Source organism: Neodiprion fabricii, chromosome 3 (assembly GCF_021155785.1).
Source record: "Neodiprion fabricii isolate iyNeoFabr1 chromosome 3, iyNeoFabr1.1, whole genome shotgun sequence".
Classification (NCBI taxonomy): Eukaryota; Metazoa; Arthropoda; class Insecta; order Hymenoptera; family Diprionidae; genus Neodiprion; species Neodiprion fabricii.
Window position 1 is genome coordinate 37,028,390 of NC_060241.1, and position 20,239 is coordinate 37,048,628.

General features: G+C 39.2%; 1 protein-coding gene across 4 annotated transcripts in view; it reads right to left on the reverse strand.

Moving 5' to 3' along the window:
• LOC124178662 (signal-induced proliferation-associated 1-like protein 1) overlaps positions 1 to 20,239 on the reverse strand; it is a 68,362-nt gene that overhangs the window by 46,639 nt on the left and 1,484 nt on the right. For 2 of the 4 annotated variants that reach the window (XM_046562184.1, XM_046562181.1), the window contains one exon: positions 8,143 to 8,349. The exons of the other annotated variants lie outside the window; for them this stretch is intronic. In XM_046562184.1, coding sequence (XP_046418140.1) covers positions 8,143 to 8,325 — 183 coding nt within the window. In that variant the 5' untranslated portion in view covers positions 8,326 to 8,349. Of the gene's footprint in view, positions 1 to 8,142; positions 8,350 to 20,239 lie in introns of those variants that run through there. 4 annotated transcript variants of the gene reach the window in all.

Sequence of the window (20,239 nt, forward strand, 5' to 3'; positions counted from 1 at the left end):
ACAGTATTAAGGCCTTGCGACTGACAGATCGCGAGAAGGTTCATAGAAGTAGACAGTATTTATTCATTACAGATACCCTCCAAGCACTAAGCTGATGCAATTATGCACTATCCAAGCGTCCCTGCGTTACGATATACTCGGTGTCGCTTTGACATCATATAAACGTATCTAATCGAAATACACTAAATAGTAGTTACGGTCGGAATGTCAATGATATACAAATGGAATTGCAATAATAATTAAAGGAATACAGCATAGACCAGACATTCGCGAACTACTTAAAGACTGCGAATACAACAGGTTGGACTAAAATATCGCCATTTTTCACTCACTTTTCACAGCAAGAACCCTGATTTTTCACTTACTGTTAGTGTGGCTAACAAACTGTCGAGCAAACCAAACGTACTGTGTGGTAAACTAGTTTGAACTCCGGACTTCCTGATCGTATAGCGCTTCTTCCTCATACGTGAAACAGTATCAGATTTGATGACGTTCAGGTGGAAAACAACGACACCAATAACCAACCAAAAACGATCGAAAAGTAGAACGCGCGATGATCATCAGTATACGCCATTGGTACCCACGTGGTACGGGAGTATGTATCAATAAGTTAGAATCATAATTCTCGGGCAGCTGAAACCAGAGAAACGATCAACGGATCTCACATGGGCAGGTGCGAGAAGATGCATGGACACCGAAAGGAGTGCCGCTTATAGTATTGGTAGGAATGCACTCGGCATACCTCTGAGAGACCTTAACGCGACGTGTACATGGACCAGAGTATAACAAAGGAAGACAATTCAAACCATGCAGGGACATTCGGCGTGGAACGACTGTCACCAGTGACAAAGAATACATTGTGTCAGCGACGTTCGTGATGCCGTCTTGTTCTCGAAAATTCGCGGCTAACTAGCATCGCGCATCTTGGTAGGTTTCGTTATGAAACACGGTAGCTACACAATGACGTCCATTTTCAAGCGACAGTTGGATAAAATTTTCATCATCGGTAGTTCATGACTTGCGATCGCATGATTCAACAGGCGTGATGTTAATTTCGTCGTTGTTATGAATCACGCGCGTGAATCAGCGTAAGGTGTAAAGATTGAGACCAAAGAGTTGTGATGAGCTTTGGTAAACAGGATTCTTATCGCGCTGTAAGTCTCAACGTGATACGTAGGCATTACCTATACATGTATATATGTATATTATACACATCCACACAAAGGTTGGAATTGGAACGCAACGTCGCTGAAGCCGATCTTGTCAACGGACATCCATTGCTAGGTCTTCTTTGCCACAATGGAAACTTGTCAAACCAGAAATACTGAACATCAGCTGTTTTAGCCTTGCCAAGGTTTTTCCGCGGCGTGGCTATTCAGCTGCAACGGTGTTTGTAACGAGCGAAAAGGATGCAGTGATCATGTTTTGCGTTAATAGAAATAAAAACGAAATTACACTTGGTCCAGGTAATTGCGCTACAAGCAATTATAGTCCATGTTAGCTTTCTCGTATTTTGACTACACCAATAATAAGATATTCATAAAAAATGTAAGCTTGTTTTTCGCAAACTGAACACAGTGTTTCCTCACCTCGCCCTGAATGTTATAATAACAAAAATTTGCGTCACATTTACTAACAGAAATGTAACAAATAAACCAAATATAAAGTGGATCCGTTGGGATATTATATTTAGTTAAACTTTTTCAACAGTGATAACTGTAATGGTGTTTCTAAAGTTTTATTTTTCTGGACCTTCAAAATATATGCTAGAATATTCAGCACGCGGCGTGCTATTTCAGTAGGTACCTGGCACACGGTCAATCAATAAATAAATTACCACCCTCGCGTTTTGTATATTTAACATAGACTGAGCAAGTAAATCATTAGAAGACCGCTACTCGCTAGCGAAGGCGACGATCCGCGTGCTACGAATTCGATTTCAATCTACAGCAGACGTACATATGTTTTCACATGACGCGAACGCATGTTTCATACTTGCACGCATATGCGAGAAAATGAACGACAGTTTCGCGTTAGCTAAGATGGTTTATTTTCACACTCTGAAGAGTCCGCTGTTGAAAACTGCCGCGATGAGCGAAAGAGTATAAGAGAGATTCTTTCACGGCCAGTACTCTGGAAACTTAATAGAATCACCACAGACAGTGCGTTGTTGGTCATCCTATTTATATCATTCCAATGGAATGTTACATTGGCCTGATATACTGTCAGTGTTGAATTTTAAGGGGGTGACATGGTCGATTTCGACGTTGACGTATCTCCAAATATCCAAGTGCACGTATCGGAAACGTGAAAAAGGACTCAACGTCGTAACTTTGAATAGAAACATTCCAACACATTTTCATTTGACGTAGGAACAAAGAACCTCACCTCTTTAACCATAATTCATTGTCAGTATTACTTGCAATATGACGTAAATCCGACATTTCTACATTATAACACGTAGTTAGAAAAGGGATATGTCACATGGCAAAGTCGGACCCAAAGTTGACTCTAAGGAAACCACTTCAGAGGCGTTTCCTTCAGCTGGTCGACGACCATCGTCTTGCGTAGACAAAAGGGAAAAGGTAATTGTCACGTGGAATACCAAGAATCGAAGTCAGTTCACAAAGAGAAGCATTTCGTTCGTGGTGCCATGCTGCGGGGCCAGGGGACCAGGAGGATGAAGACAAGGTGCGGAGGAGCAGGAGGTGGAGGAAGAGGAGGAGGTGGAGGAGGAGGAGGAGGAGGAGGAGGAGGAGGAGGAGGAGGAGGAGGAGGAGGAGGAGACGGAGAAGGAGAAGAAGGAGGAGGCGGAGAGGGCGACGCCGACGGGAATCCGGGGGCAAGTTTGTGTATCCGACATGCCGGGAACCCAGCATATGCCGTTATACTTGCGAGGTAAATCTAACCCAACCAAACCCAACCGGCGACTGTTACGGGCAAGGCCTTCGACGGCCGGGCACCTTGGCCGAAGGTGTACCTCACATCTCCCAGCATCTCGCATCACTGACCTAATCAACAGACAGAAAGGAAAGGGGGCTAAAAACATAAAAAAAAATTATCGCGGATACGAAAACGACCAAGCGTTATGGTTTCCATATCGAACGGTATTCTTGGTAAACCTCAGTTTCCTTTTTTGCCTTCTATATTTCTTTTTTTTTTTGGAAATCGTGTCGGTTAAATAGGGAGTGAAAAACGTCTGGGTCCGTGAGACCAAAAAAAAAAAAATGTAAAAAAAAGAATCGTCATTCCCTCACCTTGGTCGTCACAAGTTCTGACGGTATTTCAACGAATGATTGTTAAAAACTTCCGTTGCTGCAACGTGAAACATGTTCTCACACTGGACGAATAAAAAGAACGGAAGACGGGGTCGAACCGGCGGATGTTGAGTTAGAAACAAAAGATAAACAAAAAGACGCTTTGGTACCGGACCACGTTTATACCACTTTTTGCCCATCCAATTATGGATTCGTAATAAATGATGCTGGCAATAACGGCGAGGTGTACGGAGCAGAAAAGAAAAATGACTTGTGTGATGTTCGGTGTAAAATCTTGATGAATTTCGATAGGTTCGGATCTACCGTATGCATGTATAATACATATTCTTCACATTCAGCTCGACTATTATGGATTTCCGGCTGACTTCTCAGTGGCGTCTTAGTGTCTACGCGTTTATCGATTTAGCGTGAGAAGAAAGGCGAACTGACTTTCGCGAGGTACGTAGCAGAGCGTTGTCGTAGCGCCGAAGAAGAAGAGTCCAAGAGGCGGAAATTGAAAAAGAAACGACTTACCATAGGATCGCGTAACCGATATGCCCGAGCATAAATTTTGAGGTTTATCGCACCGGCGGATATCTCCGTGAATTTAACCGCACGGCAGCGGAATTGCATGACGGAAAAAGATACGTGCTGCTGAGTTTGCTTGTTTGCGATAGTCGAGCATCGTTATCTTATTCTTCTTCTTCTTCTTCTTCTTCTTCGTATTCTTGTCATGGTTCAGACTATATCGGTGTATTGAATCTATATCATAAAATCGTCTCCGGGGGAGGAAGAGAGATACACGGAATGGTAATGGCCTGCTGCAAGAGGTTTGTTCCAGTATCCGAACACAGATATCGTATACACATACAGGACATGCACGGAAAACGTGACCAAGGAATAAATATGGTTTAAATGTAAAGAGGTCAACAGTGAGAGAGCTGCGGGAAGAAGATGCTTGAATCGTAAGAGCTGCCGTGTCTTTTATTCATGCACATAAGTATTTACTCAACAACGTTGCAATTCGACCATAAGACGATACCGAATCAGGAACAAACCGTTTCCGTCCAATAAACGAATGCACGTTTCTACTCACCATGATATTTATCGTCGGTAAATAGTTCATTGGGTATATACCAATAATTCTCTGAAATAATTCCTTACGTTCGAATCCAGTATCTTATAATACTATCCGAATCCAACGACTGCCAAAGCTATAAAGACACGATCGGTTTATGGAATACAAACACAAGTAGTAAGACAGGATCAAAGTATTATAGGTAGAAGAATTGAGAAAACAAAGCAATTTGTCATTAGGACATACAACGTAATCTACCCTAGAAGAGGATATCCCGATGTCGTTGTATGATACGTTAGTGCTTGCACGTGGATAGCAATTCCGATATTCGAAACTTGAAATTCGCATCTACTCGGAAAGTTTAAGTATCCAAATAAATCAGTGCCCTACAACTATTCGAATAGTTAGGATAGTACCGATACCCGGATTTGATACGTTGGATTTGGAGGATCTGTGTTGCTCGTATAAGCCGAGTACCTGAAAAATTCGTAGCTCTAAATACCCATGTATTATATATATTGTCTCGGGATTCACTAATCGTCTTAGAATTATTACAGATGATATCCGAAAGCCAGAGGCTAAGGACGCGATGTCCGCACCGCACGTTTCATACTCGCGGCGAAAGATGTACATAAAGTACCGTACGCATAATATACACCGATGACGGTATCGAGGTGTGAAGTTAATTGAATATCACAATCTGTTAGATCGTTTGAGAGTCGACTTGCGATTAGCAAAATTATTTTTACGTTGGCGAATACGTCAAGAGATTTATCACGGGGGATCTTGCAATACCTTACACACGTTTGATCAAATCTCGTACCGTGTAACCACGACGAACAAGTCGTGTGTTGTTTTCATTACCAGAAGGAAGTGTCCGACCAGACTCTGCGAATACCGATTTTGCCGAGTTACCTACAAGTCCATGCAATGATTGAACTATCTTCGTACATCCGAAATTCACGATCGTTCGCAGTTAGGGGTTCAGCTACTTTCAATTACACGCAAATCTCGCTAACTATGGTCCGACAATCGTTATCTAAAAAACCACCAATTACGAGATACGGTACGCAACACGTTGTGCATAAAATACGTCCAGGCATACGTCAAATCTACTGTTACAATACATTTTCACTTGGCTAACTGTAAAGCACAATCCAACCACTTAAGCTCAACGGTGCTGTGTAACCTACTGCTGACAGAATACCCACTACGTGGATATACTCGCCTACGTCACACGGTTCGCGGTGCCTCGTTCGATTGTTGTTACACGTTATTAAGTGCATTCAAACTGCACAGCAGTGAACACACTAATAATACTGCATACAGGGATGCGGAGGCGTTTCGGACAGGATATCCTTATGCAACACCGATTACAATGCGCGACGAATTCTGATTCCACTTCCATTATTTTCGATCCCCAACCGAATTGACCGATAATTTATTCACGCTGGTCTGCACGGGGGCTGCAATAAGGCAACCTGTACAAGCACGCGTGTGCCGAGCTGCTGTATTCCCGGTACCGATGGTCTCACACGGTGTATGAGGATTGCGTATCACTCGTCGACCATTATGCGTGAACCGGTACTTTTATATTATATATCTATAGTCTATACACAACACCTTCGTGGCATATATACGGCGTAGCAAGTGTAGTAAACCAAACACACTCGATGGTTGCAAGCACGCATCGGCATGAATTGTACGATAACGTGAAAACAAATAATTTTTTTTTTAGTTTAATGGTGTATGACGCGAAGGAAAAACTATGATGCTGAGAAGTGTGTCATTAATCGGAGAAACCGTCTTTTCATTTAATCTTTGCTATCTCTCATTCGTCCTCTCTAGTTTAGCAATTTGGTAGGTACAAATTTAATACTGTTAATCGTGATACTACGAAATGGTTATTGATCAGAGGATGCGCTGAGTTAATGAAAACATTTGAAACAGCGACGAAACTGGTGGAAATTGTAGGTAACGTACAACTCGTCCCTTTTTGTTCGATCAGTTTTCCAACTTCGAGACTCGGAATTAAGGATTCTTCAATGTCGTATACTACTGTAGTTTTTCAGAGTAGTTGCTGTTTCGACAATTTAAGTAAAATTGACACCTTGATTACGTATTTCTCATGATTCCTGTAATCCTAAATAATTTCGCACGACAATCTTGACGATTACTAATGCAAACTTTAATTTTAATATTAATAGAAGTTCTTGTACTATTCTAAGCGATAGGCGATCGGAAAAGTGTTTCAAAATAGTGCGTGAGCTTCGAGCATCGGGGTGCGGGTATCTTTTCCTGGGTAATATGAAAATCGTGGTTGAGTGATTGTTGTATAAAAGGCGATAGAATACAGGGGCGATGTTCGCGTGAGGTGATCCCCGGGTGGATTAATTTATGCCCGTCTCGTCCGGCAACGTCGTTCTCTCTTATCTTCCCCTCTTTCAACCCCTCCGATGTGTATACATATAAGTCACGGTACTCAAGGAGTATTTCCGACAGTTCCAGACCTCGCCCTCATCGCGATGATGGAAGACGCGAAAGGGGGAGTGAAGAAGATGACTGGTGTAAACATTTCGATTTAGCTGAATCGTCAAAAGCGAGGAGGAGTCTCAAGGATCTGGGGACCGTTTTGTCCCGCTCCCAACCTCTGACCCCTTCCTCCTATTCATCAACCCCTTCACTCGTGATGAGTTCGACCCTCGCTCCTGAAAAATGAAACGCACCCTGTGCACAGGATCCTCAAACTGTGGCAACGATGACGCACAGCCGAGTCGAAAGTTCAGAAAAATTAACGCCCGTTTAACGGTTTCCTCGTATTACAATTTGCGGATTTTTAAGAAAAATCAATCAATAATCGAGTGTTTTTGAATTCCTTGCCTGTAATTTTGAAAGACAGTTTTGATCGGTCGTTTTCCAAAAATGTCTTGTGTCTGCGTTAGCTGACTTTTTAACGGTTTCACTTTCTCTTATCTAACCCTTTGAGTCGTAGTGAAATGTAGGAATTCTTACTACCTATTTCATATCCATTTTTTGTATATTTATAGAACTTTTCAATATATTTCTTTGCGGTTGTTTTTGCTATTTCTGATAGAATACTGATGGGTTTTCAATACTCGAAAGTAATTATTGCGATATAACGTTAATTGTTATTGTTAGAAACAAATTGATTGAAATAAACTTGTGAAAATTGAAAGAATAATTCGATTCCGAGAAAGTTACCCCTCTACACATATCACGTCTCACATAAATTATAAGTTTTCGGGGTCGCCGATTATGAATCTGAAATAGGATTTCAAAAATTCAAGGTGGCGGATCCGATATAGCGGACAAAAACATCAAACACGATCGAACCTGGAGAAAAAACTGTGTCTAGGGGTTTTTGGGGTTGCTGACACCGAATCTGAAATCAGATTTTGACAATTCGATACGGAAAGTCAAATCAGCGGCCTCGAAAACCCTTGCATAGAGTTTTTTGACTGTTTTCGATCAAATTCGAAATTTTCATCCGCTATCTTGAATCATCAAAATCTGCTTTCAGTTCCGTAATCAGCGACCCTAAAAACCATACGATACTATCTTGTAAGAAACGTTGCGTCAGCACAATAACGTTTGACTCAAAGGTTTGACTGGAAAAGGCGAAAATATGCGACTGTCGATGAGGAGGGCCGTAATTGTGGCCATTTTTTTATCCTATCGGAAAAGCCTTTGCGCTCGGAAAGCCTCTTTGTCTGATCGTGAATTTTGGGAACGGCTTTCCAAAGTATGCGAGGGACTGCACATCGTCTCAGGAATAAAAATATTCACCCTTAAAGCGTAATTTTCGTCCGTCTGGCGATCCCCCGCTTTTCTCTCATCTTCTTCGCACACTTTTTTCCCCCTTTGTTCCCACCCGCTACGAGACGGCGGGGGCGGCGCGGCGTTCCGCAACACCATCGAACCAGCAGCAGCAGCAGCAGCGGAGAGCTTTGGAATGCGCTCATATTGCATCCTTTGTGCTCTGCAGCCAGTCGTCTATACACATATAGACACACGTGTATAGCAACGTCTGAACACAGCGTTCCGCAGATTATACATATGTAGGTGGACGTACGTACGCGCATTAACAACGCTGAGGAATTTCCGGAATGGGGAACAGCCGAAGGGCCGAACACACATTTTCGCATATTGTGTACAGAGGTGCAAATACGTGTGAATCGTTTTTTCTGTCTACTGAATAACAGGGAGAGAAATCGCTCGTCGGAATTTCTTCGATAAACGTATCGAACAGTTTCCGGGTTGCATTTTCATACGGATCCTTGATCAGTGAGGCGAATACGGATTACTCGGTTCGCAGGATGGACGAAAGATACTAACGATATGCCTTGAGAGAAATTCATGATCTCAGTTTATCGCTTACGAGAGCCGATCACCCCCCAAACTGACTTTTGAAATATAAATGTCGAAAAATCGTTGAAAACGTGTGGAATTATTGTAAAATCTAGCACAGTCGACGATGAATAGCTTTTTTTTTTTACCGAGCCTTCAGAAAAATTATCATTTTTTCTCGATCATTCAAGATTTTCCAAAGTGTAACGGCGCTGCTACAGATATAAATTAGGGCGTAATTTTATACCTGAGCCGGAGCAGTTAGTCGAAACGAGATTCCTTGTGCGTGCTATTTCTCTTTTTTCTCTACTTGGCAAAGGACGCGAAATATTTTCACGTTCCAACGCTTCGCCCCGTGAGGTTGTTTCACAATGGATCGGTTACAGTAGGTACCCTACGTATATATTTTAGTTTTTCATTCTGTTTCTTCATGATTATTATTCCATTGAACGAACCACTCCTAAATAATTAAGACGATAGTAACGGTACCCGTACGCATTTAGGGTCGTTACATACGTTTAGGTCAATGATTGGGTCACGTATTACACAAATATACATCATGGGCACGGTAAAACGGGTGCAACGTCCTTTAATATCGTCAATATAGTAGAACGATCACAAGTGATAAGATATAAATAAACGAATCAATACCAGGGTAATAGTTCAATTGTCGCAGATAAAATTTTACTCGCAAAGATAAATGTGTAAAATATGTATATGTATTACATATACGTATATCTGAGCGAAACGACAATCATAGACTTTTGTTAGTTGGAAAATATATTTTTTATATTAAATACAACTTCTCCGCACGTGTTGGCAAGTTTCAAAATTTCTCGATACTTCGTTGATTGTACGAATAGATGAAAACGAATTATAAATCCATAAACAAAAAGAGAGATTGACTTGAAAATTCGTTTTCACTTTCAACACCCTGTATAAGAAAGCGTATAGGAGCCACGGCTATAAGACTTGAATGAATTTGCTCGGGCGCCAGAGGGTCCTGTTGGTAATATTAACAGGCCAATCGTCGCATCCGGCTTCAAATAAAAACCGCTCTGTATTATACACATGCTTGTGCATCATACAGGTATACGTGTACCTACTAACTCGTATCGCGATAAGAAGCTCTTCCTGTTCGCGAACTTTACACTTTACATCACCCTCCAATATTACGTTGTTACGTATTACAGACGTGTCACACACACCCCAATCTTGTTGTAAAAATTTGTACGGAAAGATACCGGGCAAAAAAGGACAAGTTACAGTTTGAAAAAAATATATCCATTTTTCTTTTCTCCCTCGTTTCAAGACAATTTATTAATATTCACCGCGTGATATAAATACGTTTGAAATGAAACGAGAACGTACAATATTGCACATTCAACGCTCCTATAGATTTATTACCTTTTTTTTTTTCTCTCAATTGTGGAAACTTAAATTGTAACTCAAATCTATTTTTCAAACCGCAAGTTTTGCCCGCAGAAAACAAGCGAGAGCGTAAAACCTCGCAAGAGCAACAGACTCTCCGAGTTCGTAGTAAATTCGCTCCATCGTCCGTTAGAATTGCCATAAATTGCCGCGAATTGCCGTAAATTACTACAAGTCTTACGATGATAATAATAATAACAACAACAACAACAACGACAACAAAAACAATAGCCGCGACTTCACACGTGATGCATGCGGTTACAGCAAAAATCGCATACAGTCTTTACTACAATCTACTTATAAACTTGTATCGATTACTGTGTATTTTCTTGTAAAAAATTGATAAAAATTTTTTTTATTTAACACAAGAATGCGATAAAACTTGCACACGTATTTTTATTTATGTACGTAAACATTCAACGACGAATGTATTCGCAGCTAGATAAAAATCTCTTTTTCTTCTTCGTTGTTTATTCTCACGTCTTCCAAGAATTAATTCAGTATTGGCATCAGATCAAACATTTTTAACAGCCTCGGATGAGGCAGAGTTTGTGTAAACGCGAGTTTTCTATTTATAATATACCACTGCTATTTACTTTTTTATTCTAATTTTCCATTTATCTTCCAAGTCCGTGTCAAATAAGAAACAAAAAAAAAAACAAAAAAAGAAAAAACACGAGGGTCGAAGACCTGGCACTAGATTCCACATACCGATTAACGTATTTTCGCATCTAGGTGTGAGCAAAGTTATGCCCTATATATGTTTATATGTATACTAGACTGGGCCAAAAAAAACGAAGAATTTTTTTTCTAATGGTACTGTAATAACATTGTTCATTACGACAAATAAAAATTATCCTAAAAATTTGAGCCCTTAATATTAATATTAAGGGGTGTATCGTTACAGCTATGGATTTTTCAACAGTTACCGCATTTTTTTTACCCAAAATCCGTCAATTATCAGTCTGAAAAATTTTATCAATCCATATTTAAAAGTTATTCGACATTGAAATTACTTTTGAATACAATTTCAATGTCGAATAACTTTTAAGGGAGAGAATTTCATGAAAAATGTCAAGAGACCTTTTTTGTAGAGCATCAAATTTCCCACAAAAATAATGGTTTGATCTATGAAAATATTGGTTTTTCTGGTAATTACAAAAATCAAAAATTCAAACAAAAATTTGAAAAAACAAATCAATGTTTAAGGCACGATTACAAGGAAACGGCTCGATCTACGTCAATTTAGTAAGAGAGCTTTTTTGTAGGAAATTTAATTTCCTTCAAAAGTATGGATTGATAAAATTTTTCAGATTGATAATTGACGGATTTTGGTTAAAAAAAAATGCGGTAACTGTTAAAAAATCAATAGCTGTAACGATACACCCCTTAATATTAATATTAAGGGCTCAAACTTTCAGGATAATTTTTATTTGTCGTCATGAACAATGTTTTTACAGTACCATTAAAAAAAAAATTCTTCGTTTTTTTTTGGGCCAGTCTAATATATACAGGAGAAACCTTGCCTATTTCTTACAATCATAATATCGAAAATAATCGACTCTCGCATCAACCGATGAACAAATTAACGAGGTGAAAGTTATTAACAGAAAGGAGGAATTAATTGGGACAAAAGCAGAAAAAAAGCTCTTCAAATTTTTTTAACAAATCGGAGGAATTATGACGATAAAAATATACGTATTCAATGGCCCGCAAGTAAGCGGAGTCGGAATTCAAATGACTCAAGGTTGTTGTAATGCAAATTTCAATGATTCGCACGATTGAAGGATTCGAGGAGGCGATTCGACGGGAAGATCATCGTGCAACAACTAAACGCAACGAGCGACGCATAATGAGAAGTCGTTGCACTCCTCTTCTCCTCCCGCAGAAGGACAAGGTAGCCGTCCTCCCGCAGAGTCAACCAGGACGACGAGCTGCAGGATATATCTAACTATCGCTCTCCTCCAGCACAGGTTGGTTGGTATAGACCAGGTATGCGGTATTACGGAGATGAGCTGAGGTGAGCTCAAGAGTGCCTTGGGATTGAACGTCATTGAGCTGCGTGTCCGCAGATACACACTCGAAGAGATCTCGGCTCTTCTATAAGCTGCGATGCAATTGGAAACTGGCTTGATTTCCACTCTTCTGCTCGCAGCGTTGAAGCGTCGACGTCTTACGGTTTAACCCAAATTTTTAAATAAAATAGTGTTCTGTGATTTTTTGGGTCGCTGATTGCGAATCTAAAAGTAGATTTTCAAAATTTGGGACAGCGGATCCAATATGGCGTGACGAAAATTTCAAATTTAATCAAATACGATCAAAACACCGTATGCCGGGGTTTTCGGGGGTTCCTGATTGAATTCGCTCTACTGAAGTTTCCAAATCTGATATCAGATTCGTAATCGGCGATCCCGAAAACTTGTAATTAATGTACAACTTTCTAGGAATCGAATTGTGCCATCAATTTCCACCATTTTTTTTTAATTAATTTGTTTCTAACAATAATAGTTGACGTTATATTGCAATGATTACACTAGAGTATTGGAACCCTGCTATCGGAAATAGCAACAAATAAAGCGCAAAGAAATATGTTGAAAAGTTCTCTAGATATAAAAAAATAGACGTAAAATAGATGGTAAGAACACTTCATTTCGACTATGACTCAAACGGTTAAAGAAGAAACACTTGCATTTTTTCGCGATATTTTCAAATAAGCTCGTCGTATGATCGTTTGACCATCGATATTCCAAACAGTGCAAAAAAGTTGATTGGCATCTTGTTGTGCATAATTATTTCTGCGTCTAGATACATGTAATTGTCATCTTCATCCCATCTTCCTTCTCCTCTCATCTTATCATATTAATTTCTGATATATCATATTATTTTCAGCGAAGAATTTCCTTTTTCGAATTTCTTACCGCACTAAAAGTAAGGTAGCGGAGTCAAAAATAGAGACAGCCAAATTAGCCAATCAGCGTTTTAAAGGTGAAAAATTCACCTTCATTTCGATTTTTTAGAAAAGTTTTTACCATTTTTTATTTTGCATCCAGTACGCATTGCGGATTAAAAACTTGGAAAAATCAATGCTTTTCTTCTGAAAAAAGTAAGGCTTTTACGGACGAGTAAATATCGAAAGGGTAAAAAATGTAAAAATTTTTTTTAATCATTTCGATTCAATTTGAGGAGTGTGACCTTCGAAATTCGATTTCACTCTTCCGAAGGACGAGTCTAATATACATACATGTAATATAGTTATGTATATATATGTATAATTCAATTGTTATAATATCGTACAAGGCGTCGATTCGCGATGATAATTAGTTTCGATTCAATTATTGCTCATTGTGTGACGCATTCGTTACGCGCTTATGACTGACCGAATAGGTAAGTCGCCATTGCAGTGTCCGCGTTCGCTAACTTAACGATACGTACGCCACATGATAAATTGCGTTAGAAATATTTGCCAGTGTCTTTAATTATATAAGTAATAAGCTTATTTCGTGAGAGAAATTTCACTCACGACGACAAAGTTTCTTTTTTTTTTCTTCCATTTTTTGTTTAGAAACGGACTCGAACCTAATTTAAAACTAGATACACCGCGAAAGCGATATTTCTACAATAACTCTGGCTGGGAGCAAAATTGTAGGGTCGATTTTTCAGAGGTTCGTCGTTGACGGGTTGCGACGAACCTTGAGGATGTTTGCGAAGATTGGAGAGATCGGAGAGGAGTGCAATTAAGGTGTCCCACAGGAAGTCGACGCATATTCGAGAAAACCGCATTCCAAACCACAACGGCGTTCAGCTTAGGTATACGTAAAGCGCATGTGTGCGAATGCAGCGTATAATACGTTACACGAATACGCATGCGTGAACACATAACGCCGAGGTACGATACAAAAGCCATTCTGCGTGCGGGTACGGCGAATCTGAAATCGTAAATTCCGTTTCATTCAACAATTTCAGCTCTCCTCTCGATGCACGCACGCGAAGAAGCGAAACGCGAGAATTTTCTCTTTCCTTTTCTCACAAACTCAGCGTGAAAATTGACGATGTAACGAGAATTGCCACGATGAAAAATCGAAGTCCTCGTTCTCACAGACCGCGTGCTTACGGTTTGCTTGCGTTTCTTCCTCTGTACGTGCGAATATCTACATCCGTTAACAAGCCGAGAAGGTCGCTAATTCTTATTCCGATCGCGGAGTTTTTGGTACACGGACAAAATAATCACGTCTGTCTGGCCTGCGGCGTGTCGTACGAACACGATTCCGACGCAGGATTACGTTTATCGAGTAACGAAGAATTAATTCTGCTGATTCTCAATCACGGAAAGGAATTTTTACTCTACTTTCCTTTTCGTTTCAATTAAAAACGGTTCAACTGTCATTCGTCATCCTTTTTTAAAAATCTATATTAAACTTTATCCAACTCGACGCGTTTTTTTCATCGCGTATAGTATTTGCGAAGTGTAGAAAATTCGCGTACATTCGTACATGCAATAAATTACACACCGACCGAGCTGAATAAAAAACTTCCGTTTGTTTCTTGCTACATTACGGCCAGTGTAGGATGATAATAACGATGATAATTGCGCGGATATATGAAAAATAAACTCTTTTCTTATTACGTCTCACGGTCGTGGGTATAAAATAATACATATAACGCGTAATTAATTAGATCTCGTTGCAACGTGCAAACCGCGAATGGACGAATGCACGCACGGCGTGCATGCAGAGCCACCTTATTATGCATCGTGCATTGCACGGTGGTTGCATAAGACAAACGAGACGCGGGTATCAGATTACAATGGAAACCGTTGTCAAGGATATATTTCGACTTCACCTTCAGCAGCAGCAGCAGCAGCAGCAGCAGCATGGACCGAAGTTTCGCGTATATCGGATGCCGAGACGTCTGCCTGCCATTGACACCGGCAGGTTACAGAATTAATGAAATTCTACACCATCGCCGTGCGTGCGGAATGACACAGACACGTATGTACATGTATACGTATATACACGGCATGCTTGTAATTTTTTGAAAGAGCGACGTGAGAATAAGAAGAGAACAACTCGTGCGTGTAATTATTTTTGGCATATCATAGGCGTAATATAATATTTTTTTTTTATATACAACAGATGCACCGAGGCGAGGTGAAGCTTAAACTGCGGTCTGATAATAAAGCTTCGGATTTTCCCGCAGCGTAAAACTTTCGTGAATACAGAATTTTTTTTAACACGATATTCAAAGTTTGTAGAAGAGGAATGAAAAGGATCGATGAGGTAAAACGAACAAAAGAAAATAAAATAAATAAATAAAAAATGTGTCGTGAATTTAGTTAAAGACCAACTAATTATATTTTCGAGATTGGTTTTTATGTACAATTAAAAATTAAAAGGAAAGAGAAAAAATTCTTTATAATGTAAGCCTGCACCGATCCTTTCAAAAATTTTAAAAGTTGTTAAAATTTTCTCGATTTCTCTAAAAGCATAAAATATACAAATAACATTCGTAATAACGTTTCAAAGTTATTATCGTAAACTAAATAACCCCGTATCGAGTATTGATTACAACAAACGAATGCATGTATAAATCAACGCGGTATTACAAAAACCAAAGTCGTGTCGAAATTGTCGTATTTATAATACACGCCAAACTCTCATAACTAAATAAAACGTGTAGGTATCTGTTTGAGATAATGCGTAAATAAATAATTATTCATCACGCAGCCGCATAGAGCGAATCGCACGTGTCGGATTAGTGAAATTCAATCCGTAGCACGAGTAACGCCGAGGGGCAAATTTTTTTGCGGATTTTAAAAACATGCCGTTTTGATTTCTCCTTTTCCCTCTCCTCCTCCTCCTCCTCCTCCTCCTCCTCTTCTTCTTCTTCCTCACCTTCTCAATCTCATTCTTATTCTTCTTATTCGTATGCACCACTTGCGAGGATAAGTGTGTCAGCACGCCAACAGCTCTGCAGAGAAGAGCCCCCAGATATATCCTTCTCGTAATCGTTTTATTGCTAAAACTGTTCATCGAACCAACCGCCTGCCTCACAGAGTACTTAAGTAAGTACCCTGTGTCGATTCCGATGCGCACCTGATACCTCTCGAATCTCAAACGGGTATCGCACTTTTTATTCGCCATTCAACATCACCGCTTCCGCGCGTTTAATTATTTTATTTATTTTTTTTTTTTTAAACTTACTTATTAATTTTTTTAATTCTCTTAGATTCGTTTCTGTGTACAATTTTCGATATCATTTTTTCTTTTTCAGAATATATCACATTTCGCACGAGGTATGCGGTTGAATATAAAAATATATGTCATATTATACAAGCGCTGTGCGTAACAAATATGCGAAGAGAAGTTATCGATACCGTGTAACTAGGCAGGTAGAATAATAAACACGGGCATGTAAACAAACTCTTGTAATACTTTTGAAATTTTTTCAAGTAGGCAATTCGGTCAGCGTGAATTATGTTATTATACTATACCTGTACAGATATAATAACCGAACGTTGTAACCTCAACAGTACGTATATTTATTTACCCGTGTTTAATTTAAACCGCTGCAGCACGCGAGAGCATTAAATTCGAATTAAGTATACGTAGTATTATTATATTAAATTTCGTACGCGTGAAGAATTTCAGAAGAAATGTGCATGAATATTTACACGGTTCGTATTGTATTATCAACGTGCGACGTTTGTATCGATGATATTTGATAACACAGGTCAACGAAAAAAAGCCAAAAAAAGCCAAATTCTTTCCGAGTTCATATCTGAATCGAAAAATTTCGATTCTATACATCGAACGATAGCCAAAGTCTTAATTTATTACTTATAAAGTTTCCTTTTGTCTTTTTTTACGTTGATCGTTGAAATCGAAGTGAACTTTATCTAATAAAATTATTTTTTCTCTCATTAGTTACGTGGAAGAAATCAATATTTCACATCTGGAATCCATACTTAAAATGAAAGATCGAGGTCTTCGCAATGGGAAAATAATTTTTACCTCACGTGTTTAGCAAACTTTATTACATTGTGTGGACGGTATAATCGCAATTCTTATTTTCCTCTCAAAATCGGTCGATATATCGGGACATTCTTTAACAGAAATCTTTGTATTTATTTATTTATTTATTCCTTGAATTCTCAAACTCTCGACACAAGCATGCAGGAGGAGTTATATAGTAAAAAGCATCGAATTTCCGGACGTAAAACATTCAAGGCCACTGTCGTTCACCGTGATCACGAAATGCCGATGGCGTCGCTCGGTCGATGGACGCCACAGCGGCGGTAGATCGGTTGGATCGGTTGTTCGTGACACGCACACACACACACGTGAAACAACGGTAGTTGTTGAATTACGAAAGTCGAAAGTATACCGCGGTGTATGTATACTATACTTTTCTGCACTGACTGTACAAAATCCACGCCTCGTTATTCGAAAGAAACGATACAAGGCTTTGAGAAGGAAGAAAGAAGAAATAAAAAATTACGCCGATTTTCAACGAGTACAAATAATATCATGTGAATATTCTGTGAGTTTCAACCGTGCGTTTTTATAACCGTTATTTATGATGGATATGAGAAATCAATTTTCTTTCACGGAGAATTAAAAGTCGAAGGATAAAATTTTCAATTCTATTATTACTGTTTCTGGACGGAGATGGATTGCCGATTGATTTGACGATTGGTAGATAATCAAGACGACAGTTTCGTTTGTAATATCGTTGAATTTACTTGCGATTTTCGTTTCCGAAAAAACTACCGGACACTCAGAAAATGTTACTTAGGTGTGGTGAATAATAATATTTAATAGAAACTCGACTGTATCGTTATAGATTTATGCTCTGTGGTTTTCTCGACTGGTCAAAGTTCAATATTACGTTAATTTTCACCGCACGTTGTCGATTCGTTGAATCGGAACGTTGCAAATCTGCGGTTATTCGCGGCATAATTGATCGTACATAAATATTGTACGATTAATCCATTTCACACACTCTATAACGATACACACGCGGAAGACGAAGTTAAATATGTATAGAATTGGCTCAGTCTCTACAGCCGTAGTTACTGAAGCCCAAATAAAAAAAAAAAAACCAGCGTACTATCGAATTGTATTGCACGTACCTACTTTGTAATGGAATGCTCGTAAGCGAGGTTGAGAAACGAGCCGATTGCGATACAAGTGAAAGAAGAACCGCAGAAAATTTCAACTCTTGCTTTTCCGCACGATTTCTGTAATTATTTATACGCTAGTCAAAGATTCGGACCCAGATTCATTAACTATTTACCGATCTCGGTTACACGCCTGATTTAACTCCAATTTAAATTCGATCAGCGAGATAAGCCAGGAATGAATTGTGAACATTCTACAATATATTGAATTTATACGCGTATTACACACGCAGTTTTATAAATAATCGTACATTCGGGCCACGTGTGTTTTTGAGTAAATCATTTTTATTTCAATTCGTATAAGTGCGAAATTTCAAATCTATTCTCGTCAGAATTGCATATTTTTCCACCATCGAAATAGCTTTAGGACTGTGGAGCAATAACTAATAACCTTAGCAGATAAGATTCGTAGTTCGTTGAATTATTGAATCCATAAATTATAGATAGTTTTTGAATAATGTTACCTACGGTCTATTATGTAGAGTCTGTACTGTGCCAGATTTGAATGACCGGCCATCGTGTAGAGTGAAGTGAATGGACCGCAGACCGGATCTCGGTCAAGACGTCTGAAATTGAGTTCAAAATCATGTCTGACATAATCCGAGACTCGTCATATTCCCTGCAGAGAGGTCGAGTAGGTACGCATACGTATTACAATGTCCGAGCAATTTGATGTTCGGATTAAGCTGAAAATTTTTACGCCCAAACTTATCACCATTTATCTTTTCTGCGCTTCGACGAATTACAATCACAGTTTGATCGATATTCGATTTTTCAATTCCTTCCATAATCATCGATGGACAAAAATTGCTGCCGTTTTGAAGCCGCTTAGCTCCCATGACATCGAAGTCGGAAAGTTATCGTAACGAAATATCGGGGAAAAAATCACTTTTTCCTCAGCTTTACAATGATTTTTAAGGAACTAAGATTTCTAAATATGATTGTGTTTTGTTTTAATACGGTTTACTGAATTTCGGACAATTCCAAAATCGCGAAATAACGATTTTTTTTCTACTTCGATATGATCAGCTCCCTGCAGTCTCATGACGTAATTACAACTACAATAGTCGTTACTCACTGTCATGACTATTATACGCTGTATGAAGAATAGCACTGAATTTAGAATTCCATACATTCAGGTTGAATTGATGATCGATTATTATGCATGGCAAGGAAAGCTCTACTCGTTACGGCATCGACTGAATCATGTTCCGTCTCAGTCGTCAGTTTCAAATGGAACAACGGTAATAGTACATAATGTAATATAGGCATATAATCTTGACTACAGGTCTACGCCTATAATAGTATAATAATATAATAGTCCATGGAAACAAACAAACAACACCGGCTGTGACACGTATCGCTACAAATTGGCACCGTTCTTGCATTGAACGTTATTAAACTTTTTTTATACGGTAAATAATTTCGCTCGTTGTGTGCATCGCAAGTGGAGGTTAAACACACGGAAAAATTTCTCAACCGAATATAACATACAGCGTGAATCGTGAATCGTGATACGCACGCTTGCTTCGCCTCCATGTTTTGCTTCCTTCGTTCGCCTTGTTTTCGTTTCGGTCTTCACTCCTCGTTTTTTCTCTCATTCACCGGCAAAACCGAATAATCCGGACGACGTGTTTCATAAAACTACATAATAAGTGGGTAAGAATAAAAAGCGAAACACATACAGAGTCGTAATATTTCAGTTCGCTTGTACGAGCGCGTGCATTTAGCGCTGACAAGTCGATATAAATATAAAACGAATCGCCTTGAACTCCGCTGTTAGTGTCCGCCTTGAACGTTGACGGAATTAGGTACCTACGAATAAATCGTTCGAGAACAGATCTCGCGGGGCTATAATAGGCGCGAGTGTTTGTAAAGAAGAATACAAAAAACAAAAAACAATCGAAAATTCACACAGTGTGAAAA